The 15,161-nt window shown below is 38.5% G+C and overlaps 1 protein-coding gene across 1 annotated transcript in view; it reads left to right on the top strand.

Moving 5' to 3' along the window:
* ENTREP2 (endosomal transmembrane epsin interactor 2) overlaps positions 1-15,161 on the top strand; it is a gene marked incomplete at both ends in the record, with an annotated part of 87,466 nt that overhangs the window by 63,957 nt on the left and 8,348 nt on the right. Inside the window, 3 exons of the mRNA XM_083871210.1 lie at positions 2,141-2,248; positions 11,461-11,621; positions 12,219-12,354. Of these exons, the coding sequence (XP_083727336.1) occupies positions 2,141-2,248; positions 11,461-11,621; positions 12,219-12,354 (405 nt within the window). The remainder of the gene's footprint in view (positions 1-2,140; positions 2,249-11,460; positions 11,622-12,218; positions 12,355-15,161) is intronic.

Raw genomic sequence — 15,161 nt, 5'->3', positions numbered from 1 at the left:
CAGAGTCAGTGTTTGCAAGGCCTTCAGCTGTGCCTTGTTCAGGATTCTGCATTTAAGGAAAAATGTGGACCCAGATGAGGTGAAACAAATTAAATTAATGAAAATGATCAGAGGCCTAGAAAGTTGATTTCTGTCGAGAATTGGAGAAAATGGTGTTAATATGTCATGCAGGAAAGGTGGAAAAGGTTTCAGGAGTGAAAATAGAGTTCAAAGGTATAAAAGTCTGCTGTGTAACAGCCTGTTCTCAAGAGCTGTGGAAGAAAAGAAGCCGTGGGTTTCATCTGTGGGATGGACATAACCAGGACACTGATGGTAAAAATAAACACTGGAATAGTGGGATGAAGCTGTGGGATCTTTAGGAACAGATCAAAGAAACATCTGTCATGAGACTTAGAGGCACAGTTAAGTCTGTCCTGGGATGTGTAAAGTTGTATGAGGGTCTTAAAGACACTTTGCATCCTAATTTAGAACTTTGATTTTATTATTTAGCATAAATGGTATTAAATTATGCACTCAGATTGGCTAAGGTTTTTTTTGTATTTAAATGGCTGTAGTAGGCAATGAATGAAGCTTCTTCCTGCTAGGAAATTGTCCTATTTTCTACCCTAGATCTTGTCTCTGCCTCGGTGTTCTTTACCCAGGTTTGCATATGAAAAGCAGAACATGAAGGATCTTAATCTCTGGTTTTTTGCCACTGTTAACTAATTGAATCTCCAGGGATCACTTTGCCTGTTTACCTCCATTTGAATGCTTTAAGTGGGTCTGTATGAGTTGGAGTGAGTCCCCTGTATCCCCTTCTGTGAGTGAGTTAGGGGTTGGCCCTTCCAGTATTTTGCTGTTAATGCTGAAGGTTCGTTGTTCCCCTGGCTGAGGGGCTGGCCAAGAAGACAGAAAACTACTGACCAGATCAGCAAGAGCAAATCTGGCTCAGTGTAAGTTATTAAATGACTAAAACTTGTTGGCCCATTTATTGTCTGCCTGGTCCCCATGGCTGGCATTTCCATCTTCAACTGAAGGTCACTTGAGGAGCAAGAAATTGCAGTGGCAGGAGTAAATCTGCACCTTTCTATCTTTGGTTTCAGAACTGTTGGGGAAAACAAAGCGATTTATAGCATGGAAGTTATTTCATGCACTGGCAGTGAATGAAATACTCGTTTAAGCTTAGATCCTATGGAAGGTTCTTTACACAGTGAGTGTTTTTTTACTCATGGTATTGTAGCAATTTTTATTTAGTTTTTCATCTGTTCTCTCTGCTGCTTTTTCTCAAATGCTTTTACTGGCTGTTCAGAGAACTGAGCCACACAACAGCCCCAGCAGCCACACAGTTGCTGTACAAGGATTGTAGTAGTTCTGAAATGTTGCCAGCACATGAGATTCTTTTCTTTTCACTGGCTGTGGATAAAGTAAATACAAATCCAGTGATTGGAAGAGAGATGGATGCTTTATTTTTAATGACACCATTGATACAAAGATGTTCCATTTTAATTCAAATGTTTCTTTTCTTTTATTCTCCTTGTTAAACCAACACTCTGTGTTCTATTTTAAACTTCTTTTTCTTCTAAAAAAACCAAGCCAACAATATGACCATAGGCACTCAGTTCATCAGTAGAAGATGAAATGTCTGGGTGTGTAATCACTGCTTTTCTCTCACATATAAAAATATTTCAGATGCATCGCATTTCTGACACAGGATAAGTTTATTTCATACTAGAATTTTTTTAACACACAACCCTAAGTTGTAGATTTCAACTACTCAAAGCAATAATATTTCTGTATGTCATTTCTAATCAGAAGTGTATTTCATGGTATCTTTCTTGTGATAGCTGCAGCTTGGAGTTGACTGTGAAAGAGTAATTTGTCTTTTTGGGGAACTAGGAAATCTGAATATCAGTATTTCTGAGGAAATATCTAATGGCAAATGTGTTGTAAGAAGTGGGAAGGGGATGATGTTTGTTTCTGTAATTGCTGCCTTTGTGGATTGCTACCTGAAAAAGATTACAAGCTAAATGAGTTCTACCCAGTGATTTGAGACCCTATTAATCAATAGCAGCTGACAGTGTTTGTTATCAAATTGCTCAAGCATTTCCTGTCCTTTGTGTCCCTGAGGTAAGAGATGATATTCTGCTGATGTCTCTTCCAGGACCTGTTGTTCAGTGTGTGCGCTCTCAATATCATCTCCACCATTGTCTGTGCTTTGGCAACAGCAATGTGTTGCATGCAGATGGTTTCTTCTGATCTTCTGCAAATGGTGAGTACGTTTCAGTGACAACACAGGGCTTGTCCAGCTTAATAACACAGTGTCCTTCTCTGTGGGTATTCATTTGCACCTACTCTTTGCTTATAAACTTAAGCCTATTTGTGTGTCTCTGTGTGGTGTTAGAATGTGTGTGTACATGGGTGTATTTTTTAGTCTGCATACATCTATATAAATATAGCATAGAGATGTATGCAGCATGAGGAGCTGCTGTGTTTTAATGTTTATGTATTAGAGTGGAGTGTTATGATCAGGATTTTGCAATTGGGAGTTATATTTTTGTTAACAAGGTTATGAACAAGGTTCAGTTACAGATGCACCTTATATTTGCTGTCATCACTTGTATATAATCTCCAGTTTCCACAGTCCCCAGAGCAATTTCTTGGCTTTAAGAGCCCCGGTTTTCACTACTAGATTGGTATGAGAGCTACAGAATATGAGAAGTATAAGCTCAAAACTGGAACTTTTCACAGCCCTGTGCCAATAACTGTGTTTTCGTTAGGAAAACGCATATGTTCAGCCTCAGAGTAGCATTTGTATTCAAAACAAGAGGGAAAAGGATCATTAGTCTTCTGCATAGTCAGCTGCATCACAGGATGCTGTCTTGTTTTGGTTGGACAAAGGGAGCTTTCCTATTCCAAACCAGTGTTGGGATTCACAAGGTTCCAATGTAAAAAAACCAAACAACTAAAAACCTTTGTATTTTTCAGGCCAGCTACAGTGCTTGTAACCTTGCTCTATTGCTGATTAATTTAGGAAATGTCCTGTTTAATAAGTAAGGGCAAGCACGTAAATCCAGTACTAGCCTTTTGTACATCTTGGACTGGAAAAGTTTGCATGGATGGAAGACTGGCCCAGCAAGTTAGCTGCAAACCATTTATACAATACAGAAATGTTGTCTAGCCTGCCATGCAGGCTTTTGGTTGTTTTCAAAATAAATAAATAATTAGAAATACACTGGGTGCCATGGATATTGATTTAAGTGCATGAATTACAGAGATAAGGCTGTCCTTTCTAGACAAGTATTCCAGTCACTGGGTTTCAAACCCAGTTAAAGCATATCTTCAGTCTGGGATCTGGTGTTTGCTTCACATAGTAATGGGTATAATTAGTTAGACTCGTATGTTTAGGTAATTACTACAAATAGTACATAAATGCATTTTTGCTACAGGGCTCTGTGTTTGCATATTGTGCAGACTTGTAGAGGCTTGTAAACAGTGCTTATTTAATAACACTGGTATGGATGCAAAGCAATTAACAGAAATAATAATTTCAGCTGATGACACATATTTTAAACATTAAAGGGTTTTTATCATATTTTGGGTACTCTTTCTTTTCACGCACTCTCCCTGTCCATATTTGCTACAAGAATGCCCATTGTCTAAAGAACTTTTTCACCTTGCAGTGATGATGGGGAGATGAAGACTTTATCATCTGTCTAGTGGAAAAATGGTAGCAGTGGCCCAGAAGTGTATATTCCAGGAATCTTGATCTACACTTACTGGTATTTAGCACTGTCAGAGGAATAAAAATTAATAGATAACAATGAACCAAGAACAATATTAAAGTGCTTCTGATGGGCATATGCAAGAAGCAGTAACCTCAAAAGGAAGTCAAATTTCTTAAAACACGTAATTTTTCTCTCTGCCACCTCATTCTTGATGTCTTTAAGATTCTTTCTTTCCCACCTGGCAATGCTGCTATTATGTTAATTTCTTTTTGCTTCCTATGCTTTGTGTTTCCAGCTTTCTGTCTTTCTGCTTAGTTGTCCGTTCTCCCACCCCTTCAGCTCCATCGACAAGAAATTTCTTCCCTCTCCCCAGAAGAAGGGAAATATATATATATATTTCTGCTCAATCCCAGTCTTTTCTTGTTTATCAGTTTTTCCCTTTCTTTTTTCAGGTTGCTGAGCCAGATTCCTGCCAGGCCTAAGTGAGCGTAACTTCCCTGGGGCTACGCTGACTTAGACCAGCTGAACTCTCACCTGAGGATTTCTTTTTCTTTCACTACTTTCAGCCTATTGCCCCATGATCCGCAGTTCCCCTCTGCTCTACTACACCCAGAAATCTGATTAACTTCCTTTTCTCTTGCTTGTTAATGCAGATTTGTGCTTTTTCCTTTTACTTTCCACTGATGCATGCACCTTCTCTTAGCTGGGTTGTACCATGTTGGAAATTTGACAGCAGCAGCAAGAGATACCACTCCTCATAGCTGAAAAGGTTTTCATTATTGTGCTGATAGTTTTACTCTGTTCTACAGTATTCAAGAGCTCTGTAGGCTCTTCTGTGGCAAGGGGAGGCAGTAGGGAGCACCCTCCTTGCATGTCATTATGTCATCCTTAGAGCAATCAGTTCTGTGATTCCTGTGCTGTGTTAGTGTTCTTGTGTCAGAAATTAATCTGTTGGAATGGTAATTTTTGCAAATTCAAAGAATTCCAATTTATTGCTTAGCAACATAAAGCAGGTGTAACAGTCTCAAGAAAATCTGCCGCAATGATTCTGTGATTTTGTGCTTTGCTGATGAATTTTGCATACAGCAAGTGTCTTGATTCTTATAGGCACACTGATGTATTTTACTGGAAACTGCTGTCTTCTGACATCCCAACCTTTAGGAAAAAATCCTAAAAACACAAACACAAGCTGTCCAGTAGTAACCAGTTTAAATTTTCCAGTGAATTTGAAGAGAGTTTTTTTTTGGTTTAAAAACAGTCCACCTAACAAATATTTTATTTCAAGTCCTAAGGGAAAAAAAAAAAAACCAAACTGCAAAATACTTCAAAGTGGTTTTACTGCTTTATATTTTATTTTATATCTTTTTCTAGATTGTTCCTTATTTGGGTTGACGCAAAATTTTCATTTCACTTTAACCTTTCTCACTGTGTTAAGTGTATCCATTTGCTCAGGCAAAGAAACCCTACCAATTGTACTAAAGCTGCAAGAGAAAGTGAGAAAGAGAAAGCTAAAGACTGAAAAGGCATTTGTTGTGTTTCACTAGAGAGTTTAAGGCTGCACTCCATTACAGGGCTTCCCAGAGTTGTCCTTTCTGTGTACACACCCCTCCAGGAGATAAATGTGAATCAAATCAGATCATATCAAGGCTCTGTAATGTGAAGAAGCCTCTCTTAATAACCAAACTGTCACTTCCATGATATTTCATTTGTTGCCTGAGGCAGTTTCAGTTTGCATCTTTTCTGTTGAATGGCTACTGCAAAAATGCACCCTGTTTTCTTCAAAAGGTGGCTGCCTGGATTAAAGTAAGAAATACAAGGTATTACACCCACTGTGGCTGAGCTAAAGCATGAATTACACCTATTCCAGTCCTCCTTCCACTCCAGATATGTCTATACAGTTCTTATCTTAGAAGTGCTGGCACTGATACCATTGAGTGTGCTCTGATTTTATCACCATCACTGTTAGTAACTGTTCATGTTGTGTGATACCTAAAACCATCTGTTATTTTGTAAAGAAAATAAGGTAATGATGACACATGCAAGCTGTAACATTTAATTACTATTTTCATCAATCCTAATGATAATTCAGCATGTCATTATCTTAATAGGCTGTAGTTAATATTTCTAATCAAACACCTCACAGAAAGCATCTCTGTTTGAGGGTAGTATCTTGCTGGCATTGTTTAACCCCCATATTCTGGAGAAATAGTAATTAAAAAAAAAACCCTGCAGGATGAAGCTTAAGTGAGAATTGATCTTATGTTATTACATATCATTTATTATTTAATCTAATTACATCAAAACCTAAATATTCTTTTTTTGGTCACAAAGTTCACTTACAGGTACTGTAAAACCCAGATGACAATCCCTTTAGAAATATGCATTGGGAATGATGTACATCCACAGAAAGATCCTAAATGTAAATATGGTTGCATAAATACTCCCCTCACACCCACCAGGAATGCAAATGCACCATTTTTCATCAAAAATTTTATTGGTAGAATAAGAATATTTAATATATAAGACAAAAATATGTTTTTTGCAGTGCTCCAAAAAAAATATCACTGAGCAATGCCCATGAGGCTACAGAGCTAATGGCTTGTGGTGGTTGTTGGAGCAACAACTGGAAACAACTGAGCAGAAAAATCTGAATGCATTTTCCTTATCAAAATATCTTCTGTCTCATAATTTCCCTTTAATATCAGGGACAAATTAGAAGAGTTACTCATGGTCCTTCTGTTCTTGTAGACAATTACTGTATTTCCCTTCAGCAGATACTGATTCCAGTGTTTCAAAAAGGAAAACAGCAGCTGGTCCAGGAGGACAGTTAATTGAAGACAGAATTATAGACCTGAGTGTATTGCACATAGCTTTTACTCAGGTTAACATGCCAGTATTTAATTATATGCAATTAGAAATTTTTACTTCCCATTCACAAAAATCAACAGATTTTTATAAATTACTGAAATGAGAATAACGAACTCTGGAGTCTCTAAAGGGCTGATTTTGAAGTTATACAGTCAAATTAATAAATGTGATATGGAAGGCAGATGTAATTACATGCAGATATAGGAAAAACTCCAGATAAGTTTCCCTTAGAGCACCAGGCACAAACTGCTATATGGCAGTTGTGGCTTAGATAAGCTGGAATTGCTGAGCAGTGACTCCCAGCACTGGCATTTCCGTGGCTCAGTGGTGCTGAGCAGCTGCAGGATGTACAGAGCACAAGATGTCTTTGCTGATGTTTTGTGGGGAGGTCCCACAGCTGGGAGTCCTGGTGCAGGGCTGTCGGTCTCACATACCTTGGGCAGAAGGTGGGACCACATGGTATCACACGAGGAACTGTTTCAATAGAGAATTATTTTGACAGGTCTTACCTGCTGTTTCTTCAGTTCCTTAACTGGGTCTCCTCCATCACCTTTTACCTCAGTGTACTCAGAATATTCAGAACATGATAATACCTTCTGATCACTTCAGTGACCAACTTAGAGACAACCTTTCAGTGAAGAGCTGGAAATTCAGTCTGACAAAAAGAGAGAGTTTCACAATTTTACAATGTCTATGTAATGGTGTTTATTTCACCTGGAAAAGTTAAACACTGAGAGAAGAGGTGTTATTCCTCACTGGGCAGGGATAGCTGACATGTCTGGCTGCAGCCTGTGAGCTGGCAGAGGAGGTCACTGGTGTCCAGCCCCATTGTTGGCTGCGTGGAATTCTCAGTACTATGGCAGTGGACCCTTGAGCATAACTGCATTTTCAAAAACTTTTACTTCTTCTGGAAGTGGGGTACTTCTAGCACTTGTTCTTCTAATTCTCTGCTTCCTAACAACTTGCTGCTGCTGCCATGGCAAACTTCTGCATTGAATGCAAGTCCAAGCAGTGGGTTTACAGTGTTTTACAGCTTTCTTGTTTACCCGGCTGCAACCACACAGAAAGCATGTTTTACTTCTCCCTCATAAATGCAGACAAAATAAGAAAATTAAGTAGTCCTTACTATGAGGGCTGTTTAAATCAGGCTGTTCAACTCTGTCCAAGTCAGACGTGCCCAGTAAAAACACCCCAAGGTCTGTGGTCACTGTGTGCTCTGTGTTGCACATCCCTTTAGCACATGCACTGCTCTGTGCAATGCCCATCTGGTATCAGACACATTCACACACTAAAGTAGGGCCCAGAATGAGGAAACACCTGTGTTAGTGTCAGTTTGAATGCCAAGCCTCAAACATAAGGTCAGCTGTTTCCTAAAAGAAGAGCATGAACTCCAGATCTGTATTTCATTGCCTGTCAGATTTCTGAAAGCCCCCAGCATCCAACAGCTCCAGAAATGGAGCTTTTGGATTTCTATGGGCTTTCTCTTTCTTTCTAGTAAATATATTTGAAGTATGTGTTGATAGCTATGAATTTTTGCTAAACTTTTAATGCAGTTGGGTATTTAGCATTTTCCAGAGATGCTATATGCTGTTTATGTTTGTCTGCAACCATTTTCTATCCATTGCTTCTGCAGTGGCCACTAGTTTAATCCCAAGGCTGGCTGGGAGACCCACTGTGTGAGTTGTTCCATAGTGTGAGCTGTAGTTTTTGATGTGATATTGAGTACATCTTGATTCTGTTTATCCTGGTGACTGAACAGGCCACCCCCATTTTCTGCTTGACAGTTCTTGTTGTTGCCTGTCCCACTTGCCATCAGTATCTTGAGACTGATTATTTGATAACAGCTGTGTTCTAATACCAGAAATGTGTGTTTCTGTGTGAAAGTATTTGTCAGTGTTTCTTCAGCTTTCTCAGCTCTTTGTATTTTATTACTGTCTTTTTTTTAAGCTATGAAATTTGTATTAAGCCTTTGCTGAAACCCTGCCAGACTTCACTGTTTGAGGCCAACTCTTGAAGATTTTTAAAATACATTTTCTTGTAGAGAGAATGAGCTTTTGCAGGCTAGCAGAGATCAGTAGATAATGTAGTATGGAATAATATATGACTTAATTCCCACTTACCAGCTTTCAATTGTTTTCTCAAGGATGTCTGTTCTTTGTGGTAATCCCTTATATTTGCTATTGTTTCATTTCCTGCTAGTTTCCCTCTTACAGCCTTTTTCACTTTAATTTCTGTGCCTTCCAGCAGGATGATATCACACAGGTAAACTGTTGTTTATGAACACCCCCCAAAGTTGTGTATTTCCATGTCCATTCTGCTGCTCGTTGTCAAGTGTTGGTCACAGTTCGTTGCCATGGTTTGTATTGCTGGATCTGGAAAGGGATGCAGATAATTCTGCTGTTCAGCTGAGCTGCATCCAAGCATTAGGTCTTCTCCTCGTGGAACCACAGCCCCTCCTGCCCTGTGTGAAACCTCTCCTTTCTGTCATGTTCCACAAAGTGTGTGTTGATGGTTCAGCTGCTGTCAAAGTGCCCTGTGTTTAATTGCCCTGTGCTGACAGTGGTGAGAGGATCACTCCCAATATGAGGCTGAATTGATCCAGCTCCAGGGAACTCCAGGACTGAGGGAATGGAGTTACAAATTCTCTGCTGCAAACCAAAGCTTGGGGTCCATGGCAGTATGGAAACAGTCTGGGAGAAGGACAAGGAAACTGTAAATTAAAATTGTTTTGTTTCCAAACTGTAAAAATGACCCAAATTATAAATTCTTTTAAGAAAATGAGGGCAGTCCTGAGTTTGGTGGAGTCAAATATGTACAAAATGTGACCCAGAGTATTCAGATATTTGTTTCCATTATGATAAATGTTTACAGGTTTTAGATAATAATGTTGAAGTCTGTCTCGCTTCCTTCATTTTTTTCCTAAAAGATTCTTCCATGTATTTGAGATGGTAGCAGACCAATGATTGCTTAGGGCAGAATATTGGAGTTTAATGGTTGATATTAATGTAATGTTACACTTTGGGAAATGGCTGTTGGAAAATCAGGTGCATTTAGACCAAATGACTGCAGGAAAGTTGTTGTTGTTGGTTTTTTTCTGTAAGCCACATAGAGAAATGTCTGATAGTACCTGGGATAACAGTACCTGGGATAATCCCACCTCACATGGAGGATGAAAGAGCATCAGACAGTTCCCATAACTAAGTAAATCAATCTGAAGCCATGTCTTTGTTTCTATGCTGTGAGTAGAACACAATGGCTGAAAGTCCTTGGTGGGCTGTAGGGTGTAAGGAAATAACACATTCTGCAGAGGAAGTTCTTTATTAATAGTTATATGTGGAAATATCTCTGGAGAGCTGATCAGTGAGCAGCTAATACTTCATTTTCACAAACAGTTGATATTGGTCCTCTTGACCCTCTGCTGTGCTGTATTATTACAGCTCTGACCTTTGAAACAACATACATAGGGTGAGTTTAATAGAACTAAGATGTAACTCAAGCATTAAAATACAAAGGACCAGTATAATTTCTGTGGTAATATAAATTCAGCAGAACTACACAAAGTTAAATTTCAAAAAGTGAAAAATATAGAACTGTGATATTAAAAATGAAAGTAATTGACTTTCTGTTTGCTGGGTCTCCTAAGCATAAACATTTTCCCTTTTATTTTACTGTTTCCCAAATCTTTATCATGGATTTAAACAGTGACGTAATGTGCCAACAGTACAAAAACATATGTTGTCTTGTTCCAGTCTAAAAAAGAAATGTGCCTTCAGCAAAGTTTCTTAGCTGGCTTGTTTTAGAAGGCAGGAGCTAAAGATCAAGTCATCTGCTGATCCAAGAAAAGTGATATGACAGCAGAAGTTCGCCTGGAGAAGAAAAAAATTTGTGGTTTTGGATTATTGTCTTTTAGTCCTCTTTGATCCATGGGGACCAAATAGAGGTGTGGGTTGTGGGATCTTGAGGATGACCCATATTTGATCTTGAATTAGTTCAAGCCTTTCCCAGAACACTTGAGTGTTCCTGTTATCTATGATATTGGAATGGTTTCTTTAAATCCCTGCTCTGGTGGAAGCTGATGAGGTTCCTGTCATAAATGTTGATGTGGTTCTCAGTATTATTACTTTTTATTGTGCAGTGTAGTTATTTTCTTTTGGCTTTTGAGATGTGTATATGGAATAAATGTTTTTCTTACTTTCATACCAGTACTTATAAGCTTTATACTGCATTTAAGTGTGCAGTGTCTGTATCACCAAACCACAAGCAGCTATTAAGGATATTTCATTTTACAAGAATAATAAAGAATAGTTATAAATGGCCCCTTCATTGGAAGTGAAAAATGGGTGGGATATTTCCAGTTGTTTTATTCAGAACATGATGTCTGTGTAATATAGCCTGTTTCTAGTTAGTTTTACTTGGGGTTTTTTTGGGGGTTGGCACTGGGGTTTTTTTCCTCTGTAAGTGCAAGGCAGTTCAGATTAGAAACAAAAACGTGAAACAGTTATTTTAGTAGTTATATCTATTTTTCATCAGTTGTTAAAATAGAATTGATTATGTGGGGCTACAATAAAACAATATACAATGTAGAGATATTTCTTGAAAAGCCATTAAATGGTAAATGTCTGTGTCCTGCATCCTAAGAGTGACTGAGTGGCTGCCCATGGCCTCTCTGTCTTTAGTAGAACCTTGTGCTGTATTTTGGCAATCTGGCTCACCCTCCTCTCTGATCACAAGTATTATTATGTTCCCAGAAGTGCCTTTTTCATTTCAGCTTGAGTATTCATGAATTTGGTATTGGTCAGGGTCGCAAATATTGACTTTTTTATTAAAATTGTTGATATTGGTGATGATGTTTCTACCATCTGAAGGAACTTTACCTGTTCATTTTCAGTTTCTGCCACAGAGGCCACACTCAGGCAATCCTGACTGCATGACTCCACATGGAACTGTCCTGCACCAGACCTTGGATTTTGATGAGTTCATCCCACCAATCCCCCCACCTCCCTACTACCCCCCGGAGTACACCTGCACACCCGTGGGCGAGGCACAGAGGTGATTCTCCTTCCCTGTTCCACCCAGCACTGGGTTCTGTGGGCTAAGGAGCTCTTTCAAAGAATACAAAGCCAAGCAATGTTCTCCACTGACATGAGGCTCTTCTTTTCCAGAGAGATCACATAATGGTTTTTTGCAAACTTGTTAGGCTGCATCTGGAAATATTTGTGTTAAAGAACTGCTGCAGTAGAGGAGTGACTGAACTTAGCTAAGACAAGGATAACAATGCCTGAGCTTTGAGCAAAAAGATCCCTTTGGAAGTGATCCTTCCAGTTATTAACATTATGCATTTGAAGTTGAGTATGAGATGTAATTTTTTAAGGAAATCATTGCAATTAACATGTATTTATTTGGAGTAGTGAAGGACATTAATGATGGCAAATCAGGCTGGTAAAGATGGCTGGCATCCTAAATAAAAACAGTTGTTAAAGGTACCCTGTGAACAAGGGCTTCATTTTGGATGTCTAATAAATTTCTTGAATATAATTCTTTGTAGTGTATTGGCTTTGAATTCAGAGAAGTCTTTATATCACTGTGGTGTAGGTAATAGATCCAATGCCATTTATTAATTGTTTGCTTGTTTATGTTTTTACGTAGAAGTCTCCATTTGGACTTCCCTCATTCCCCATTTGGTGCTTTATATGAAGTAACCATTAACAGCCCAGGAATGCTGTATCCAAGTGAGCTGCCCCCTCCTTATGAGGCAGTGATTGGAGAGATGCCTGCCAGTCAGGTGAGGAGAAACAAAGGAAATTCTTTGTGTGGTTTTCAAATTTTCATGGTGTAAAACAATTCTAGATAAACTTTAAAGAGCAACCATTAAAAAATACTTACATTCTTTAAAAACATTTTCCAGACCATTTCCTTTATAAGGGTTTAGCTAACAAATTTTACTTCCTATGCAGCAGCAGTGATAGTTCTCCATTGCTTAACCTTCTGATTGTTACAGTCTTCAATAATCAGCTTCTGCTGTTATGTGGCAAGAAACTGCTCCTCCTGAGAGTGCAGAACACCTTTACCCTGAACTTACAGAAAGGATCCAGTGTACTTGAGACAAATATTTACATTACACCTTTTGCTTTATTATATACAGAGCTGAAACCAAAATTGTAATGTGTCTGCATGTACAGCCAGAGCTGATTGAAGCATTTTCTTGAAGGGATTTGTGGTAATTGAATCAGCTGTCACAAAGGGAAAATACTTACAATTGCTTTTAGGAGCTCTAATTTCTTTCAGGCTTCAGTAAAAACTCCAGGAGTCAAACGTTCCAGGTATTCTTTATCAGTTGTTAATAGCACACTGAGGAAACACCTGTGTTCAGGTTGTCAAGTTCCACCCACATTTCAGAGGAGACTACTTTGCCTTTCCCCAAAGTACAACACTGAAATATTTCCTAGTGACTTATTCCCCCACTGAGGGGACTGGAACCACAAACCTAAAGAAATGATACAAATTTTCACTATTTTACACAAGAAGATTCTTAAGATAATTAATAAAACAAGTGTCTGAGAAAAAAAGAGCATTGAAATGTGAAACCTCCAACAAAAATGCTGTTAAATCTCTCCAAGATATGCCCAACTTTGCAGCTTCTGACAGGTCTTCTGATCCTTGCCTGGTACTATACCCTCCACCCAAGACCACAAAAGGACCAAATAGTGCATTACTTTTGATTTGTTTGGCTATTATAAAATGAATCTGTATAAACTGCTTGTGAGTGAAGTTCCTTGCTGAACAGCAAAATTGGAGTTTTCAAGGCCATCTCCTTCTAGAATATTCTTTATCCCAGTCCCATCCTTTTTCCTTGGCAGTAACTCAGATGAACCTGCAGGCCTTGGAGAAGTCAATATTTTTCAGTGATAGAAAACATGGACAAAAGTGATATGAATCATGCATGGTTTGGGGAGAAAGAGAAGGGTCCTTAAGAATTCATGTGGTACTAAGAAAAGATTGGTAAAGTGTCTATGTTTAGTAAAGCACAAAAGGATTTTGAGCACTCTTGTAACTGGTACCACTGTTGGTGTGACTGTCAGCATGCAGCAGCATAATAGCACCAGCATGTAACAAAAATATAATTGAACAAGATGTGACTTAAAGCTGCAAACTCATGTTCTTGCAAGAAGAGATTGGCTTTAATAAGTATTTACCATTAATTTTTGGCATCTGGGGTCAGTTTCAGCACCTTGCCTGTTCACTTCTGGCCACCTGAGCTCCAGAGGTGTTTGTTCTGATCTCCAGGGAAGATGAGTGATAGTCATTTCTAATAGTGATAATTATATAGTTTCTTACCAGGACTGAGTTTATATGAACTTGGTAGTTGCTGTTCAGAGAACTTGTGCCAGGCTCTGTGTCTCAGCACTGGAGTTCACTGGCAGGGATAACCAAAGCCTACAGTGACACTGTAGCCTCAGATTCTTCTTGACAACAAAAGCCTTCATGTATTTTTTGCAATTAGTGTCCCAGCTGAGCTGTAAATGGAGAAGGGAACCAAAGACCAAAACAGTTTTGGGTCTACAGGAAGAATAAAATGGAGACCTGAGTTCTTACATGCTGCAAATGCTCCCATAGAGCACAGTACAGTAGGAACTGAAATAATGAGATTTATAAATCCCTCAAAGGCAGGCTTGGCAATGGAAATCATGGCAGGGATTTAGCTACAAAAGTGCTTCTGGGAACCATTATGTAATAATGTCATAATTGTAAAACCTTTTACTGTGCATCAAGCAATAGGTTTTATTTGTTTTTAAATGGATTGAGGTCCTTAGAATTTTATTAAATTGTACCAAATTAGACTTGATATTTCATGCATTTATGGGCAACAAATGTCAGTGCTAATTTAAGTAGTTGCATCCATGTAAAAATTACTGTTGTCATCTTTACTGATTAGGAATTCCCATTTCATGACTGTAACAAAAAATGGTTTTCACGCTGTTTTCCATGCAAAGTATTGACTGGGATATAGAAAAGATGAGAACAAACAGATCAGGGTTCTGGGTGAACTAAATCAATGACAGTGTTTTATAAGGTTTTCTAACCTATAGGCTGTGCAGACTTGTTAAAAGCACAACTTTTTCTTCTTTTTTTTCTATTGATGGCCTAGTGACTGTCTGAGGATGTGGAATTCAATAAGGTTTTGCTCCCTTGGCTGTGCAGGAACCTGCACAAAACCATGTGCTGTCCCTGTGTGAACCAAAACTCTGACCTGGCTTCAAAATTGTCAGTGTTAACTCCTGCAATTAAAACCCTGGTTCTCCTTCCCCCAAGCAAGAAGGTTAATCAATTCCAAATGTGTATAACATACATTCAGCAATTTTTCAGAGACAATGTAAAGTGTCAATAAATGTTTCAGCACAAATTTTCAGCAGATATTTTCCAGTCAGTGATTAAGAAATTAAGTCAGTGGTTATGAAAGCCCCTAGATTAAGAATTTATGAAAGCCCCTAGAATCCCTAGATTTTTAAAAATAAACAAACACCTTTAAAACATTATACAGTTTCTTCCAAAAGGTAGTCAGTCTGAATTTTCTACAACAAAGAGCATTTG

This window comes from Zosterops lateralis, assembly GCF_965231275.1.
Source record: "Zosterops lateralis genome assembly, chromosome: 13".
NCBI classification, from domain to species: Eukaryota; Metazoa; Chordata; class Aves; order Passeriformes; family Zosteropidae; genus Zosterops; species Zosterops lateralis.
Note: the sequence above shows the minus strand (reverse complement) of the source record. Positions and strands in the feature narration are given on the sequence as shown.